The 19,916-nt window shown below is 39.9% G+C and overlaps 1 protein-coding gene across 9 annotated transcripts in view; it reads left to right on the top strand.

The window, feature by feature from the left end:
• Positions 1 to 19,916, top strand: part of LOC124804727 (cleavage and polyadenylation specificity factor subunit 6) — a 174,951-nt gene that overhangs the window by 115,614 nt on the left and 39,421 nt on the right. For all 9 annotated transcript variants that reach the window (XM_047265016.1, XM_047265014.1, XM_047265013.1 and 6 more), the window contains 3 exons: positions 11,394 to 11,587; positions 11,904 to 12,045; positions 12,139 to 12,294. In XM_047265016.1, the coding sequence (XP_047120972.1) occupies positions 11,394 to 11,587; positions 11,904 to 12,045; positions 12,139 to 12,294 (492 nt within the window). The remainder of the gene's footprint in view (positions 1 to 11,393; positions 11,588 to 11,903; positions 12,046 to 12,138; positions 12,295 to 19,916) is intronic.

Here is a 19,916-nt window from a genome sequence, read left to right as displayed (position 1 = left end):
GCTGTGCAACACGCCATCAAACTCTAGCCTCACAGAGCGAAATCACCAGCTGCACAATGAATAGGCTGGAAAGGACAGGAGGAATACTCCCGTGAAGACTTCCTGTATCCCTCCAGCCAACCAGCACTTGAGTCTTTCTCTGTTAATCAGAAAGGCTCGAAGAAGTCCAACAAAGGCAAACGGTCTTCCCCTTTGCTGACTCGAAGATCTTCTTCGACGATGTCGTCACGTGATAACTTCGCCTGACCAGTCTCTTTGTCGTCGGTGTGCACCACCAACCTTTTTTCTGCGTTGGACTCCACAGGCCGACAGCAGAATGAAGCGAACAGTTCTGTGGACCACATTGAGCAGGACCCTCCTGCCTCTCTTCCCTGTAGCAGCGAGTCTTCACAGGCTGGCACTCAGCAGCTGCCGAGATGACACCCCTTTATTTTTTTCCTCATCGTGATTCTCCTCCAATGGAATGTTCGCGGCCTTCGATCCCACAAAGAGGATTTACGGCTGTTTTTAGAATCACAGTGTCCCCTTGTACGCTGCTTTCAGGAAACAAAATTGTGTCGTCACGACTGCTTTGAGCTTTCGCATTTCTTCCTGGTCCATTGTGACCTTCTGAACGAGCTGGGATTCCATCTCATGGAGGAGTCATGCTGCTCATAAGGGATGACGTTCATAATCAACCCATCTCCCTGATGACCCGTCTTCCAGCTGTTGGAGTTCGCCTTTTCTTTCCTCAGTTGACCTTCTCCCTTTGTATCATTTACATCCCTCCATCATTCGATGTCACCAGGGCCGACTTCCTCCAGCGTATTGGGCTAGCACCTCATCCATTTCTGCTGCCTGGTGACTTTAAAGCTCACCATCCCATTTGGGGTTTTTCCAGAACCTGTCCGAGAGGTGCCCTCTTGGCTGACTTTCTGCATTAACACAGGAGCACCCAGGTTCCTTTGAGACTCCTCACGCACCTGTTCCCATTTGTACCTATTCTTCTGCACTGCACATTTTGCCCATTGTCTTGAGTGGTCCGTTCTGACACATACTCGAGCGACCTTTTCTTATGTGCTATCCATTTGCTGACTCCTACCCCACCTGCACGCATACCCAAATGACGGCTAGCTAAGGTCGACTGGAGGCTTTAATCCTCCAGGGTGATTTTGATGAACATTGTTTCCCCCACCAACTTTACATCTTGGGTCTGTTGCTCTTCCATTCAATTAAACTATGAAATTCCTGTGACTCCTGCGCATAGGAAGCACTATTAGTCCTCTCATGTCTTACCTGGCAGTCCACTGTACGCAGTCCCTCAGTGTCCTATGTTTTCTAATGGTACTTCCTGGGGTGCATATCGAACCACCACCTCCGTTTGTACTAGCGCATTGGACGTTCGAAAATAGACAGTGGGTGCTTTGTTTACGCATCTGAACGTCCATCCCTCTTACACTGTCTCAATACTATCTATGAGCCTGCATTTGGCCACTGGCACCTTTTACACTAGTTTGGTCGTGAGTCTGTATGCAGAAGCTGCCGAACTTCTGCTGTCCTACTGCCGTGACTCTCTCCTCAGCAGGTATGCATGCCATTTGTCTGCCATGCGTGACTCCCCATCCTATGTCTCCTTCTTCGATGACTCCTTTGATCGCCTGTACGGAGCGCATCACTCTTCTCTGTTACCTCCTGGAGTTCGCTTTCAGCTGTTGCTTCGGCTTCACATTCTCTGCAACCCTTCACCACCTTGGATTCATGCGTTGGCTCATGTTCACCTTGCCCTTCATTCGCTTCCTAGGCACACTAAAACAGTCTCATTCTATTGTCTTCAGTTTCACAACTTTCCAACGGAATTTCGCAATAGTACCTTTGTGTACACTGATGGCTCTTAGGCTGACTGTGGTGTCGGGTGTGCCTTCATCGTTGGCGCTGATGTTTTTCAGTTTCCACTTCCGGCAAACTGTTCAGTATTTGCAGCAGAGCTCTTCGCCCTGTATCAGGCCACCGAGTGCATCTGGTGACATAGGCTTTTCATTTGTGTCATCTGCTCACTCACTCTCGGCACCCTTCAAATCCTCTGTGCACTGTACAATGTCCATCCCTTAGTGCAATGGGTGCAGGAAAGCTTTCATTTGCTCACCCTTGATGGAGTCACTGTGATGTGGATTCCTGGTCATGTCAGTCTGACAGGAAACGAGGATGCTGATGCTGCTGCTGCTGCCAAGACTGCAGTCCTTGTACTTCATCGCACTAGTTCTTACATTCACTGTGACTATCTTCAGTGTTGCTGTCTGTCAGAAAGTGGTGTCACTTTGGTATTGCTACTGGTCCTCCCTTTATGGGAACAAGCACCAGGTTATTAAGCCTCTCCCAGCATCTTGGAAGACCACCTCTCAGCTCTCCTGCTGTGAGGAACTCGTTTTAACTAGGTTGCGTATTGGGCACTGTCTTTTTAGCAGTCACCATTTGTTAAGTGGTGCTGCCCCACGCATTTGTGCACATTGCGACCAACTTTTTACTGTTCACCATTTCCTGACAGAATGCCCCATCCCCTTTTTTTTTTAACCGTTTATTTGTATTTTTGTCACCAAATGTGCTTTGTTTTATTGAAGTAAACTAACATCAGTGGTCTTAATGAAACGCACACACCATTTGGCTTGCTTTCTCCATCTGAAAGCGGTTCAGTACAACAGGCGTTGATGTTAGTACTTAATATTTTTTCTCACATCGGGAAACGCCATCTGCTTGCAAGTTTATTCTCCCCTTCCCGCACTATTGTTTCATGAACTGTAGCTGCAAAGACAGATTAACTTACCCTTGAGATCTCAATTTATCAGGGAAAATTTCTAAAATTTGTCTGGAAATCAGTGAAATATCAGGGAATTTCACTTAGGGAAAATTGTGGTAACCCTGTGAGACTGGGGTGCTTCAAGCAATCCCACAAGAAAAGTTTACTGACAGTGGGCTTAACAAAATGTGTCAGATGTGTGCTGTAGCTCACTGTGATTACTTTGAGAGCCAGTAAAGGTATTACATTCATAACCCTCACTTCATTTATTTTTGAGACCAATTACTGAACTTCTCAGACACTCTCTGTACATCGCAGTATGTTAGGAAATATAGTGTTCTTCATTGGAAGTTGAAATACAAGACAAATAGTATTGCAAGGAGGTGGAGCACACACATTCCGGTTATAATGTGAAGAGTTCCCTTTAAATTTGATTTCCTTTCCTTCATCTTTGTATCAGTTTTTCTATCTCCTTCTTTTCTTTCTTTTGCTATCTCCAGGTGAACTACACAGCAGGTCTGACATGTAGTATCTAAAATTATTTGATTGCATTGTGAACATTGCAAATGGCTGCATAGGTTTAAATGTGAACATTTTTGGTTAGGCTGTACAGTGACTGTTGTTGGTGTCAAATAAAACAGGTTCACTCTTACAGGTCAAAGTTTATTTCTACAGCAAATTCTGAGAGGTTTAAACCTTCAAGTTGGATTTATGTTTCTTAATACAGTATCTATGTGTTGTGTTAGACCTTTTGGATAATCTGTGACACTGTCTCTGGTAGTTACACACTCTTTAAACACTGAAGGGAATAACAAGAAAGTAAAAGCAGCTTGTGACCACTGGAGATAGTGCCACAGGTTACCCCAAACTGTTTAACACAACACATACATGCCATCTTAGTTCACATAGATTGACCCCCCCCCCCCCTCTCTCTCTCTCTCTCTCTCTCTCTCTCTCTCTCTCTCTCTCTCTCTCTCTCTCTCTCTCTCCCCCCCCCCTCCCTCCCTCCCTCCCTCCCTCCCTCCCCCCCCCTCCTCCTCACTAACCCCCCCCCCCCCCTCCAGTACTACTCTTGGCCCTTTTTAAGGAACAGCAAAACAGGTCAGATATGAGATTTGTGAGATATTCCTCAACTCTGGCACGAAGGGCAGGATTTTTTTTTGAAGTGTGTCATCACATGTGGTGTCATTAAACTCCAGAATCTGAAACTGCAGGTAAGGAGTGGCAAAGAAAGGATGAAGTCTGTCAAGTGATGGTTAAAACATGTCTCTCAGCCGAAAAAGTTCTCGCGACTGTGTTTTTTGACTACAGATGAGTGCTGTTCATTGACTTTCTTCCCAACTGATGTGCAGTTAATGTAGTTTGCTACTGACAGTTGTTAACATTAGCAAAAGCCGCTTACTGGAACAAAAGATGAGGAATGCACATCAGGAATGTCATCCTTCTCCATAAATCCTACGATTTGTACGGTGAGTTAGACAAGGGAGAAACTGGAGGACAGGCACGGGGAAACACTCGACCACCCTCCCTATAGTCCAGATTTGTCTCCCCCCCCCCCCCCGAATTATTTTTTGTTTGTGTCCATGAAAGAATCACTTGGTGGGAAACAATGAAGATGTTGAGGAGCGTGTGCACTATTGGTTGATGAAGCACTAGCAAACTTCTTATGAACAAGGAATGCTCAAGTTTCCTAATTGTTGGCTAATGTGTGTATAGCGAGCATGAGCTATGAAGAGACATGTTGATTGTTCACTCAAGATATAATGAAAGATTAAAGTGTCCAACACTGACTATCAAAACTATTTGTCTGGAAATTATGCCACTGTTTGTCTGGATGCTTCACTAGCAAACATGACAGCTACTGCTTGATTGTGATGGTCCTGCATCAGCTTCTCTTCTCAAGTGTTTACACTCACCAGGTACCACAAAATTATAGAAGTGCAATGTGTTACTCAAGCCAACTGAATAGTATCAGCATTACGCAAAAACGACATTTCGTTTTTAAAATTAAAATGTTATTTTTTCTATTCAAATGGTATGCAAACTAATTTCAGAATGATTATTTTCAAAAAGTGATTGCGAGCAACATTACGCTGTTGTCATGTGCTCTGGGCCCACTGTGGCTCCTCCATAAGGAGCGCTGATGCCCAACCTTTTCCTATTCATAGATCCTCCATATATTCCTTCCACCTTCAGTTTTTAATTCTTTGTTTAATACTGCCGTACCATCTGAGCTCTTAATATTCACACAGCTGCTCCTCTTTTCTACAAAGCTCACTCTGATTTTACTAAAGGTGGGATCTATCTTTCCCCTAGTCATTCATATTTTTCAGGGTGACTACAACCCAGGACAACCGGGAGATACGAGAAAAACCCGAGAATTTTTTCATCCCGGAAAAACCCGGAAATTTTTTAGAATTCCAGGAAATTTTCATTGTTTTAGTTTTCAGTTAAATTTTTGTGATCAACCCTTAAGTTGCAAGGAAATGCACCCTATACAAAACACAGTGCTCACACAAGCATCTGCCTACAGCAAAGTGTGTCAAAGGCTTCAGCAAGACTGCAATGCTTCATAACAACAAATTGCCTCCAATGAGTGTGACATGACAACTGTTTCCATTAGATCCGTTTGAGCAGTTGTGGGTGGGCTCTTAACGCATGCGCCGTTGAATCACATATGAGTAGTTTCTCCCACTTCTGGCTACAGATGTGTGGCTGGGCACCGTTATCTAGTATTGCCCCGATTCGGAAATATCGTAGATCCAGGGCTGATGCACAGAGCAGTCTGTTGTGGGGAGGTGGGTAATCTCCACGTGACCTGTGCTTACGTATTTTGCTGTTTCCTTTTCATTTATTGTTCTCACATTAAATGGAAACAAAATGGATTTCTGTTTCTGGGATCTATCAAATGAATTAAAATACATTCGCACAATTGCGGAAGGCTAAAATATGTTCTTAGTTTCAGATTTTATTTCCACCTTTCTGACAGTCTAGCATTAATCGCCTTGCAGAACAGTGAAGTTATTTTTGTCGGTTTGCTAAAGATATTTGGCTTTTATTAGTCTTTCCGCTGAGGCAGTCAATATATTTGAAATGGAGCGTTTAATTTCACGCTATTGACCAGTTTCAACTGGTTGCTGCATTTCAGGTGCACATTTTCCATCACCATTATGCCATAATAAAGAACCAAACATGAGATAATACAGTACTGGTACTCCCAAGAAAATTTACATCCAAACCTGGACATACAAATGTGCACTTAAGCCGAATTATGCATTTTAGTGCGGTTCACGAAATTCCAATGCTCTTGAAGTATCCTCTGATGTCTTGTTTCTTTTATGACATAATGTAAGATCTTTTAATGTTTTACATACGAGCTTCCTGTGTCATCGTAGCTGTGAAAACTCAGTGACACCTGTTGTCTGGCGATCTCTGGCAACTGCTGAAACGAACCAATTTGTAACAGGTCGTGGGAAAATATTGCGAATGGTGGTTTGAGAAGCATTACTTTCAAAGAAAATTCTTTTCACACAAGGTGAACTATGTGTAAGAGTGTACAATGAATTTCTTAAATCACAGAGCATTTGATTCTCATTTAAAACTCAGCTCCTTGAGGACGACCATTTAGAAGATCAGACATTCACATCGTTCTTTAAAATTTTACTGGCACATTTGTGTGATGTATCTTAAAGTGTAACATGCTCAAAAAAGATAAACATTGTAGTGGAAGTTTAGCTTCTCTTGCAGGTTATTAATCTAAGAGGCCAATATTATATGTGAAAGCTTTGCTTTTCTTGTAACACCATGGATATTAATTTAAACCATAAACTTTTCCCATTTGTGTGTTTGTGCTACTGAACAATGATGTTACTATTGGCTGACTGCATCATGTGTCCTATGCTCTGAATATCCGCTGTCATCTGCTGGCAAGATCACGTGACATGAGCTACGACTGGCTGCCCATCACAATCTCGATTTCAATGCTTCGGAAAGTAACATGCTGTGTTTCGTGGAATTCGAATTTATACTGTCGGCGTACGAAAAAATGCAGCCTACACGTTGCTGCACATCACAGATCTTTCAAAAACGTGCCCCCACCCCCTGTTTCGTTTTATAAAGTGCTGCGAAATTCTACACCAGTGTATAAAACCATAGCGATTCAAAACCATAGCGATTCGATGGTTGATAAGTTTTACATTTCCGAGGAAAAGTATACTGTCACTTAACACGGAAAAAGTGTATTTTCACCCGGTTTTGAAAAAGGATATTTTTAACATGGTGATCCGGAATTTTTTTTTTTTCCGTATCTGCATATACAACCAGTTTACACAAAACGTTGGTCATACTGCTGCAGTGTGTCTGCAGTCGAACAAAAATTTTTGTCCATTGTTTTACTTTCTGAATTAAAAACCAACTGAGTGTAGAAGACAAAGAACAGAGGTCTCTGAACCAGAATAATTAGTTTTTTTCACAAAAGTTACTCAGTATTTTTCTAGCTGTCAATCACTGTCCTCTGTCATCTTATCGAAGTACAATTCTAAGCCCTAACTTTTTGTCAGAATTGCAAAATTCCTAAATTTCAGTTTTCATTTACATCCATTTCTTGGGGAATAAAAGCACGTGCTCACATCTAGAGATTCTGCCAATGTCACTGCACTGTTAATATAGAATGCAGTCGATTTGGAAATATCACGAGGTTATGTTGTCATTTGATAAACTTCCACAAAATTTGTAAGGGACTGACCACTCCGGTATTTGATGATTTCTTTCATTGTGTGTGTGTGTGTGTGTGTGTGTGTGTGTGTGTGTGTGTGTGTGTGTGTGTGTGTGGGTGGGTGTGTGGGTGTTTTTTTAGTTAGTTACTGTTTTTCGCTTGGTTTGCTTCAGGCAGTCCAATACATTTCACCATTTTGCTTTGACCCGGAGCATCAGATAGTAAACATTGTGTGCTCTACATGATTAGGTATGTACAAGTGATCATGTCCTTTTCATGCAGTTTTTGCTGGCATGAAGATGGCGTATAAGTGGCAATGATATTGTAGATGGACTTTATTAGGATACTGATGGTGCGTCTCCTGATCAGTGAGCAACAATAATCTCTTCCTCTGTGTGAGCCAGAGAATTGAAAGTTAGCAGCAAAGAAGAGATTTATGACAAAATGTGGTTTGTTGCTTGCAAATGGAATATTTCTTGTGATGGGTATGGTGATCTTACCAAATTTCCATACTCCATTAGGAAATGGTGATCCAGATTCATCATCAGTCTTTGGTCCACATTATATTTTGAATATTACCAGCTGTAATGCTATGCCCAACCTCATTCGTGAAATTGTTACTGCAACAAATAAGTGTCCAGCACAATAAAAACTGAAAGTATCTCCACTAACAAAACATTTAAGATGGCACTTATGGAGAGATGTTTCATTGGATGATATGAAGGTATATCTTGGCATAATACTGAACTCTGCTCTGATTAAAAAGTGGAATTAGGTCACTATTTCACTATAGATCGACTGGACAGAGCACATTTCCTCTTCATGGGTATTTCCTCTTGCCTCTGGTTTTTCCTGCTCTCTACTAAACCTGATTCTCACCGAAATTGAAGTCAGAGTTGGCTATAAATGTGGGTGAAAAAGTTAAAAGTTTCCACCTTTATGACTTTATTGCTATTTGACTTCAAATGAGAAGGCTGCTGTTACAGTTCTTATTACCTCCATTACGAAGCAACTATCCCAGAACTCGGAATCAGTTTGTAGCTTGCATACCTATCAGCTTCCAGGGCAACAGAAACTTGATTTTCAATATTTTGCATCATTATTGACAGAATTTAAAAATTTTAAATGTTGTCATAATCTGCTTATTAAGAGGCATAATCTTATGTTTAAAAGTTTAGAATGGTAAGTCAAGTATTAAGTTATAAAACTGTGTGTTTATCTGGAGGCAGCAAGGCAACATTAACTGACAGCAAGCAATAATTTTTCTCGCTGGTAACCTCCACAAACCGATGAAAGTAAAAACGTTCAGTACTTACTACATTTTCACTGTTCATGCAGTAAAACTTTAGCATCTGACATAACATTTTAATTTATTACTTCTTTACTACCAAGGAGGATCAAAAAGTATACACAATAATTTTTTTTCACTCTTGGTATTGCAGCTGGAGTGTTGATATTTCCAAATGATATAGTTTGAAGTTTGTGCTACAGAGGGCGGTCTGTTTTCATGTGCAGCTATAGCAAGAGAAACCTGAACTACAAAGTTAACATGTTACTGTCATCAACTTGGGAGGAGCAGGAAAGTGTAGCTCAGTATTTGTGGGCCAAAGGGCGTAAACTGAGTGAAATTAAGAGAGAATGCATGGTGTGTTTGGGGACATAGTGTCTCCAAGAGGGTCGTATGGACCTTAGTGATTAGCCATGCTCCAGGTGGCTGGTAACAGCTGCAACCCCACAGAATGTTGGAGCCATTGAGGCAGCAGTTTTGAGCGATAAGTGTGTGCAACTGCGAACCTTATTGCAGCATTTCAACATTTCCAGTGGTGCATTGTACTGTATTGTCCACGACACATTGAAATTTCATAAAGTTAATGCTTGCTGGGAGCCTAAGAACCTGACAGACAACCATAAGGACGAGTGAATGATGACAGGCTTCGATTACTTAACATATTACACTACAGAAAGATATGACTTTCTGAAAGGAATAGTCATTGGTGATGAGTCATAGATGCACCACAACATTCCCGAAACCAAGCAGGCCTCTATGGCGTGGAAACATGCAGGTTCCCCAGTACGAAAAAAATTCAGGCCGATCCAATCTGCTAGGAAAGTGCTTGTGCAATTGCTCTCGGATATGCATGGTGTGTTACTGGTGGACTTTGTTGAATACAGGACCACATTAATGCTGATGGTATCAGTCTTCTTCATGACAGTGCTCAAATCCATGTTGGTGCTCCTGTTCGTGAGAAAATCAACAATTTTGGTGGAGGTGCTTCAGCATCCACAATACAGTCTGCACCTTGCTCCATTGGACTTTCATCTGTTTCATTCCATGAAGAAATTGGTGGCCGGCTGTCACTTTTTGATAGATGTGTAAGTGAATCAGCAGGTGCTTATATTCTAATCAAACACACTACTACGAGCAGGGCATATTGAAACTGATGCCATGATGGAAGAAATGTGTTGAGAACATAGGTGGCTACGTAGAAAAGTAGTTGAAAGATGTAAGGTTTTTTTTTTTTTTTTTTTAAAAAAAACCTATTAAACATTTTGATGATTAAATTATTGTGCGCTCCTTTCCAATCTTCCCTCATAACAACTTTATTCGCAACACTATTTGCAGACAGTATCCATACATATCTCTGAATGTACCTGCAAAATTATGTCATTGTACAGCACACAGTTAGGAGACATGATGTTATAAACTTTGAGATGTGTGAGAAACTTGCTGTTGCCAAAAATGAAGTGCGTATTACCCAGACTGTATTCATCCACTGAGTGACTTCCAGCAAACTTTTAAGCATAATTTCAAATATTTGCTGAAGTTTTTCTCACTGATTTGCTCAACTTCAAATATTTAACACATTAACTCATTTGTAAAGTAATTTGATGTTTGAAACAGTTTTGTACATGGAAGTTCAATTCTTTAAAGAATTGGGAGTTAACTGTCACTGTACAGATTTGTGCAATTTGCTCATAAGCTATAGATCAAAATTATGTGCATGAGTAGATCAAAAATTTTATGAGAAAATTTCACTGTATGTGGTGGCTCTGTATGATCTGCCGTATTCAGGGCAAGTAGTAAAAATCCTAGTAACATTCTGCACAGGCAAATGGAATGTGAATACAGCAGCAGCCATGTGAGATCCACTGCAGGATAAAGACCTTGTCTTTTCTCTCTTGAAATCCTCCAGATAACTAACATGGTCCATCTGCTATCCATTTGCCTGACTGCTTACTCAACCGACTTCCATTTAATTATCCATAACTGTATCTTCTGCTTCAGTCTGTTCTTCGATTCATGTGTAATTGTTGCAATGTCTCTTAATGATTCCCAGTATGCTCTACTTTCCAGGATGCTGAGCACCCTTCTGTTTGTGAATGAATTTAGTGTTTAAACTCGATTGATGATTGGTTTTGGAGTATATAAACGAGTTATTGATTCTATTTCATGCATAAAATGGAATTAACAATTTGAGTGTACACTCGCAAGCACACCATTAATCAATCAGGCCGAGAGAACTTGATAGCTCACTTTAAAACGTGTGTTTTCTCACTGCCATTAGTCGGTACACTCTGATGATAAACTTTATAGAATTCAGACACATCAAAAGTGTAGTAATGAAAACTATCTTTCTTATATTTTGAATATACAAAATTTTAGTCTTAATTCTAATTGACTCTGTGTGAATGTTTGTTTGATTTGTGGTTTTTCTATGACTTGTGATTTTCTTCATAAACATTTTTAGTTGGGCTGGTGGAGGTATTTTGCGAGCAATGATTCCGGCATATAGAACTATTTCTTTGGTTTGTGTGGTAGTGACTATAGAAAAGTTAGTAAAAAAGGGTTTTGAAGTGAAGACTGTTCTTTCCTATTAAAAAAATGGCTGGTATTTGGAAATTTTTCAGGTCCAGGAGGACCACCCCCTGGTCATGGTGGGCCACCTGTCCACGGAGGTCCCCCGCAAGGCCCTCCAGCTCCCCATGTGAATCCTGCATTCTTCCAGCAAGGTGCTGGCCCACCACACCAAGGGCCACCACACCAGGGTCCACCACCACCACATGGTCCTCCTCACGGCTATGGGCCACCTCCAGCTCCACAGGTACAGGTTTTGCTGTTCCATTTACTGTTATCATCATCATCATCATTATTATTCACTTTGTCAGGTCAATGTAAAGTGGAAACGGTGATGATAGGGATATTTATCTGAACAGGTATAATCCTCAGTCTTTAATAAGTCATGTCACATGTAACAGATTTCTTTGCATTTTGAAATCAGTTGCTTAGTCTGTGTTACACTAGGTGTACTTTGCCCTAAATGTTTAGTTTGTTCTTCACAGAAAAGCATTATACTAAATGACCTGGACCAAGCTTGTCCTTGTAAGCTAGATATTCTGAAAGTACTGTCATACTTACAGCCACAGTATGGTGCACCACCACCTGAACATCGTCCTGAAGGACCTCCTCCAATCAGTGAAGTTGAATTTGAAGAAATAATGGGACGGAACAGAACAGTTTCAAGCTCTGCCATTGCTCGTGCAGTGTCTGATGCAGCAGCTGGTAAGAGCACTGTTTTAAAAAGAAAAAAAAAAAAAAATTATTGAGGGAAGTGTTTCAGTTTAATTATGCTATTACTCTGTTCTGCTGTTACAGGTGAATATGCTAGTGCAATTGAAACTTTGGTCACAGCGATTTCTCTAATAAAACAGTCAAAAGTAGCTAATGATGATCGTTGTAAGATCCTGATAAGCTCGTTACAAGATACACTTCATGGAGTAGAGACAAAGAGTTATGGATCTGCACGAAGAGGTAAGCACATAGAAAGTAATGCTTGTGGGTAAAATTTTCAGACTGGGGAAGGATTTGCACGTGCGTGTGTAAAGGAATTATGTATCCCAGAATCTAGAATGCTGTTTTGATGAATAAAAAGAAAGATTTAACTGCAATCATGTCAATGACATGCAAAACAGTCTTGAAGTTAGTTTGCTCATATTTTATGGCATGTTCAGAAAATGAAACAAACCCACTCCTATTAACAAAATGTACCAAGAAAAACATGAGTTTTGATGATGCTTCAATGTGCTGTTGCACTGAAATGACATACCTTCATAACACACAAATTGCAATACAGAGTAAGTGAAATTTCAAAATGTTTAATCACCAGCCAGAAGTATCTCATCATTTTATTACAACAAATTATATCAGTAATGACATGTTTTCAAAAGATACCCTAGGCTAGTGCTTTGAAGTGGCGTATATTCGTAGGTGGAAGTTACAATATGAAAGCACCACATGTGCGCTGAAATCCAGTATAGTGGCTGCAAAGTTCTGCTTGTGTTGTAGGGAGTGTTCTTGCCTCTTACTGGTTAACTATTCTATTGCAATTGTTACTGGAACATCACAGAATTTATTTTGTGTTTCACACATAGCAAGGTTTCTTCAAAGTAAAATAACAGGAAATTGATATTACAGAACTTGTACAGCTCCATGTCTACACCAACTTTTACATCCCATGTCTGGATGGCTTAAGGAAACTGAGCAAATGAGAAAGACCCTATTGAAATATAGAATGAAATTCTGACATTTCCATAAAGCAGTTGATGCGCTATATTGTTTGGAAGACAAAGTATCTGGAATAGCAGAAAAAGATAAAATCATTCTCCAGTGGAAAAGTTGGCAAAAATAAGATCCCTGTTAAAATGTGAAATTATGTTCAGGAAAATTAAATGCAAGTAACATTAGGATGTTACAGTGCAACAAGCAAAGATGGTGAAAAGGGTTCAGTGTATGAAGAGCAAAGAGGAATGAGCCTCACAAAACGTGTTACAGGAATCCTTTAAAGATGAGAATCTTGGATGTGTTGAACAAAAGGAGTGGCGCGCGCACGCCCACACACACACACACACACACACACACACACACACACACACACACAAAACCACTCCAAACATCCCACCCCGCTCCCCTCTCCTTCCATTACAAGATTGACTATTCCTTGCTATCTGAGGATGTGTTGTATAAATTGATCTCTTCTTTCGTCAACATGTGCCATAAATTTAATTTTTCCCCACTTCAGTGTAGTACCTCGTCCATTGGTTACTCAGTCTCTCCATCATATATTTTTAACATTGTTGTGTTGCACTACATTTCCAAAGCTTTTATTTATATTATTGTCTGAACTGCTTATGGTCCACCTCTCACTTCTGTACAGGGCTACACTTTAAAGAAATCCTCAGAAATGCCCTTCCAGCATTTAAATCTGTATCATATATTAACAAATTTCTCTCTTCCGGAAATGCTGTTCTAGCCACTATCAAAATCCATTTTCTGTTATTTCAGTTTCAGCGATTCTCAATTATGTAGCTGCCCAAATAACAAAATCCATCTGCTTCTTTCAGTGCTTCATTTCCTAATCTAATTCCCTCAGCATTGTCTAATTTTATTCAACTACATTCAGTTACCTTTAATTTTCTTCTGTTGCTGCTTGTCTCCTTCTCTTTTCAAGACACCATATATTCCATTAAACTGCTTTTCTAGGTCCTTCGCTGTCTCTTAACAAAATTCTGATGTTATCAATAAGCCTCAGAAGTTTCTGTTTACCCTCCCTGAACTTCAATTCTCTTTCTAACTTTTTCCTTGTTTTTGTTTACTGCTTCTCAATCTACATATGGGATAATGTCGGGGATATGTTATAACCTTGTCTCACTCACTTTTCAAATACTGCTTTCTTTTCTTGTCCATCGGCTCTTACAATTGCGCTCAAGTTTTTGTACAAAGTGGGTATAATCTTTCAATTTCTGTATTTTGTCCCTGCTAACTTCAAATTTTCAAGGAGTTTAGTCCAGTCAGCAATGTCAAAACTTTTCTCTAAAGCTACAAATTCAGTGAACATAGGTTTGCCTTTCTTTACTCTATTATCTACGATAAAATGTAGGATCAGTATTGGCTCGTATGTTGCCATATTTATGTAGAACCCAAATTGATCTTCTGAGGCAGACTTCAAGTTTTCCATTCTTCTGTAAATAATCCGTGTCGATATTTTGTGACCATGATTTATTAAACTGATGGTTTGGTAGTCCTAACACCTGTCTGCAACTGCCTTCATTGGAATTGAAATGATTATATTCGTCCTGAAGAGTGAGGTTATTTCAATTGTCTCTTGTATTTTGCACACCAAGTGGAATAATTTCATCATGGCTGGCTCCTTCAGATCTCAGTAATTCTGAGGGATTGTTGTTGACTTCAGGGGCCTTGATTTTTCAGTGCTTTGTCAATTTTTTTTGCTCTATTACACTTGCAGTCTCGACTTCACCTACTTCCTCTTGTCTTTCTGTAGAGCTCAAGCTTACTCCCTTATAGACCCTCTTACACAGTCTTTCCACATTCCAACTTTCCCTTCTTTGCCTAGTAATTGCTTGTCATGTGTAATTGCTTGTCAAGTGAGCTCTTGATATTTGTGCAGCTGCTTCTCTTTTCTCCAAAAGTCTCTTCAATTTTACTGTAGGCGACATCTGTTTTACCATTAGTCAGGCATGTTTCTACAGCCTGTACAAGGTCTGTTTAAAAAAAATGTGGAACTTTGTCCAAAGAATTTTGACACATTAACCTTTGACTTACCATGTATGATTTCCTTCAAATACTCTCCTCCACAATTGGTACACCACTCCCAATGTTGTTTCTACTTCCTGAAGCAGTGTTGGTATGCTTCCTGCTGGATCACATGAATTTTCTTTTATCTTCTCTATCGGTGCAAGTTTTCATCCCTTCAATGGGATTTTTGGCCAGGTCTGGAGAATGTGGAGAATGAGTCACCAACAAAGGTGAATGTGTGGGTGTGGTATTGTGATACAAGGACCATGAATTGTCTCGCAACATTTCAGGCAATTTCCTTCTCAAGTTTTCTGCAGGCATTGCCACACATCCCGATAGAAGCACCGATTAACGGTTTGTCCATGTGACACAAATTCATGGTGAACTAATCCTTCAAAGTCGTTGGTAGACATCGAAGGGCATCCTGAACTATGGTCATCTTTGACTTCTGCCTGGTAATTTTTAGACGATGTGAACCATTTGTAACACTGAGCACAGCTTAAGCACTCACCACCATAGGCTTCCTGCATCATTTGGTGTTTCTTGAGTTTCATGCAAAATTTGATGCAGACGTGTTGCTCTTCTAACTCGGCTATCTCGAAGTTCACAAACTGTGGGAAACAGTGTTCCACTCAATACAGCGCTAAACAGTAACCAACAAACGTACAACAGTGAAACTTCTGGCAATTACACATTAACCACAGGTGTGTGCAGGGATGCTAACTGCATTTTGCTCCAACATAACATTTTCGCACAATTACAAATATTCTGGAATTTTTGAACATAGCTCATAATTTGTTCTCTTGCCATTCCTGCTAAGCCATTTTGCACATTCTTTCAGACTCATCTTTTAGATGCCTGTATTTCCTTTTGCCTGGTTCATTTGCTACTCTTCTTTTTTTTTTTTTTTTTTTTTTTTTTTTTTTTTTTTTTTTTTTTGCACCCTTCCCTGAATCACTTCTCAAAGCTGCATACTCTTGCTTGGTATCCCTTTCCCCCTTTCAGTCCAGTGTTGTCTAATGCTCCCTCTGAAACACTCAACAACCTCTGGTTCCTCCAATTTATTAATGCCTCATCTCCTTAATTTCCTGCATTGTAGGAAATTTAGTTTAACCTACAGTTCATAACCAATAAATTATGGTCAGTGTTAACATCTGCCCCTGTAAATGTCACATAGTTTAAAATGTAACTTCGAAATCTCCTCTGTACCAGAATACAATAAATATGAAATTCCCAGATTCCGTGTACACAGTCTTGCTTAATGAGTTTTAAACCAAGAATTAGTGATGATTGATTTTATTCTGTGCAAAATTCTAACAGGTGGCTTACACTTTTCATTCTTTTCCCTCCAGTCCATGTTCTCCTACTATTTTTCGTTCTCTTCCTTTTCCTACTATTGAATGCGTATTCTGCTTCACCATTTTTGTTCCCCTTAACTATCTGAATAATTTGTTTTATCTCATTATATATTCTTTCAATGTGTTCATCGTCTGTGAAACCAGTTGGCATATAAACTTGTATTCTTATGATCTGTATTCACATTGCGTCTATTGTGGCTACAGTGATGTGTTCGTTATGCCGTTCATAGAAGCTTACCGAAATTTATGTCCTATTATTCATTATTAAACCTACAGTTACATTTGCCTATATTTGATTTTGTTTGTGTAACCCTGTACTCACTCCCGTTTGTTTTAAGACTCAACTGATCTGTATCTAACTTCAACCAATCCATTTCTCGTTTCAAATTTTCTAGCCTACTTATCCTATTAAGGGATCTTAACATTCCATTCTCTGATCCGTAGAACAACATATATTTTTCTTCCTGATAACAATATCCTCTTGAATATAATTGCATTTGGAGATCTGAACGGGGAACTATTGTACCTCCGCAAGACAGCAAGTTCTTTTTGCTTTCAACCTTTTGCAGTACCAAAACAGCAAGGCCATATTGACTAATATGACAAGTCCATATCTGTCGATCGTCCAGGCTGTTGCTCCTGTAGCTGCTTTTCTTCAGGAACCATAGGCTAGTCTTGTCTCTCCCTACATTCCCCGTCCATTGTGGGTGCACCTACAGTACAGTTGTCTGTATCATTTACACACACAGGCTACCCCACTATGACAAGACCGAACAGGAGAATGGTTGAAAGTGGTTTTGATTGCTCTAAAGGTGAATAATTCAAGGAATGTGATGTCTGAGTCTATTGTTGGGAAAATGGTGATAGATATGCTTGCCAGATGAATGTAATGGTTTCTACTGGTTCAGTTCAATTTGAGGAAGTAAGGTGGGACCAGGTTTAGTCGTACGAGGACAACCCTGAAAATGTGCGGGATGTCAAGGGTGTAAAAAGAAATGGTGATTTGTGTATGTGATGGCTACTTTAATGTTCTTTGAGTTGATTATTGGGTAGAGCTTGTTCTGTTTACTCTATGTTGATTTGTTGTTGTTGACATCTTCAGTCCAAAGTCTGGTTTGCTGCAGCTCTCCGTGTACTCTATCCTGTGCAAGCCTTTTCATCTTCAGGTAACTAGTACGACCTACATCCTTCTGAATCTGTTTACTGTATTCATCTCTTGGTGTCCCTCTACAATGGTACCCATTACAAAATATGCATGTTTCAATTCTACAGAGCGAAGTACAGTGACGTGTGATAGAAGAATGCTGCATGAGGAGGCGAGGCACTGCCCTTTGGCACGCTTATGACCAAATAACATGTCTTACGTTTCCTCGAACAAATATGTTTTATGCATCAGACTCTTCAGGAAGATGTGCGCTACAAAATGAACATATTTTTGAAAACTCTTTTTTATTTTTTATTTTTATTTATTTATTTATTTATTTATTTATTTTTTACTTTTGACGTCCTATCTCAAACGCTTGAGGGAGTGACGGGGAATTGCACCGGTTCGGAAACATCGTAGATCCGGGGCTGATGCGCAGAGCAGTCTGAGTTACAGTGGGGAAGTGGGTAGTCTCAACGTGACCCGTGTTTACATTTAGTGATTTTGCTGTTTTCTCTTCGTTTACTGCTCTCACGTCAAATGAAAACAAAACAGATTTCTGATTTCTACCTTTCTGACAGTCAAGTATTATTGCCTTGCAGAACAATGAAGTTATTTTTGCCGGTTTGCTAAAGAAATTTTCTTTTATTAATCTTTTCCGCTGAGGCAGACAATATATTTGAAACGAAGTGTTTAATTCCACACAGTGTCCGTTGCATTTCAAGTGCACGTTTTCAACTTCTAGCATGTATGGCATTATGCCATAATAAAGAACCAAACATGAGATAACACAGTACTGGTACTCCAAGAAAATTTACATCCCGAAAACCACATTGAAAAGGTCGTGGCGTACTTACTGGGAGTATGGACATACGAATGTGCACTTTAGATGTGCACATTTTAGTATGGGTCACAAAATTCCGATGCTCTTGGAGTATCCTCTGATGTCTTGTTTCTTTTATGACATAATGTACGATCTTTTAATGTTTTACACATATGAACATATGGGCTCCCTACGACATAGCTGCTGGCGCTTTCTGGCAACTGCGGAAACGAACCTATTCGTAACAGGTCAAGGGAAAATATTCCGAATGGAGGTTTGAAAAGCGTTACCATCAAAGTACCGCTCTGGCAGTTACAACGGAGCTATGGGCGATAATGTACTATGAATTTCTTAATCACAGGGCGTTTGACTCTCATTTAAAAATAAACTCTTCGATGACGAGCCATTTAGATGAATTTTGAGCCCAGAAGATCAGAAATTTATGTTGTTATTAAAAATTTTACGGGCACATTTGTGTGATATATCTTAAATTTTAATACGCGCATAAAGGACCAACATTGTATGTGAAAACTTAGCTTCTCTTGCAGCCTATCAATCTTACAGACCAATATTATTTGTGAAAGCTTTGCGTTTCGTGTAGCAACACTATGCATATTAATTTAAACCATTAACTTTTTCTGTTTGTTCGTTCGCGCTACTTAACAGTGATGTTGGTATTGGCTCACTACAACCTAAACTCTGAATACCCGCTGTCATCGGCTGGCGAGATCACGTGACATGAACTATGACTGGCTTACAAAAGCGCATCGCAATCTCGATTTCAGTGCTTCAGAAAGTAACATGCGGTGTTTGGTGGAATTCGAATTTATACTTTCATAATACGAAAATATGCAGCGTACATGTTGCTGGACATCAAAGATCTTCCCAAAACAGGGTTTTTTCCCCTGTGTTTAGTTTTCTAAAGAGCCAGGAAATTCTGCTCCCGTGTATAAATCCATAACCATTCAAAGGACTTAATAAGTTATACAATTCCGAGAGAATATACACTGTCAGTTAACAGGGAAAAAGTATGTTTTCACCCGGGAGAAAGTGTATTTTCAACCGGGATATCCGGGAGAAATCCTGGAATTTTTTTTTCCTTGTCCACGTATACACCCTGTTCTGTAGCACCACATTTCAAAAGCTTCTGTTCTCTTCTTATGTAAACTGTTTACCGTCCACGTTTCATGTCCATACATGGCTGCACTCCATGCAAACACTTTCAGGATGGACTTCCTGACACTTAAATCTATACTCTACATTAACAAATTTCTCTTCTTCAGAGGCACTTTCCTTGCCATTGCCAGTCTACATTTTATATCCTCTGTACTTCGACAATCGTCAGTTATTTTGCTACCCAAATTGCAAAAGTCATCTACTACTTACGTGTAGAGTACGCGTGGGGAATTTTGAGTCAGAAAAATTTGTAATAAAGAACGGACTTTAGCAGGGAGATGCCCTGTCTCCGCTACTTTTTAATTTAGTCCTAGCATATATTGTACGAATGAGAGCAGAT

The sequence above is a fragment of the Schistocerca piceifrons genome, chromosome 7 (assembly GCF_021461385.2).
Source record: "Schistocerca piceifrons isolate TAMUIC-IGC-003096 chromosome 7, iqSchPice1.1, whole genome shotgun sequence".
NCBI lineage: Eukaryota > Metazoa > Arthropoda > Insecta > Orthoptera > Acrididae > Schistocerca > Schistocerca piceifrons.
The sequence above is the reverse complement of the archived record's forward strand: the minus strand, read 5'-3'. Positions and strand labels throughout refer to the sequence as shown.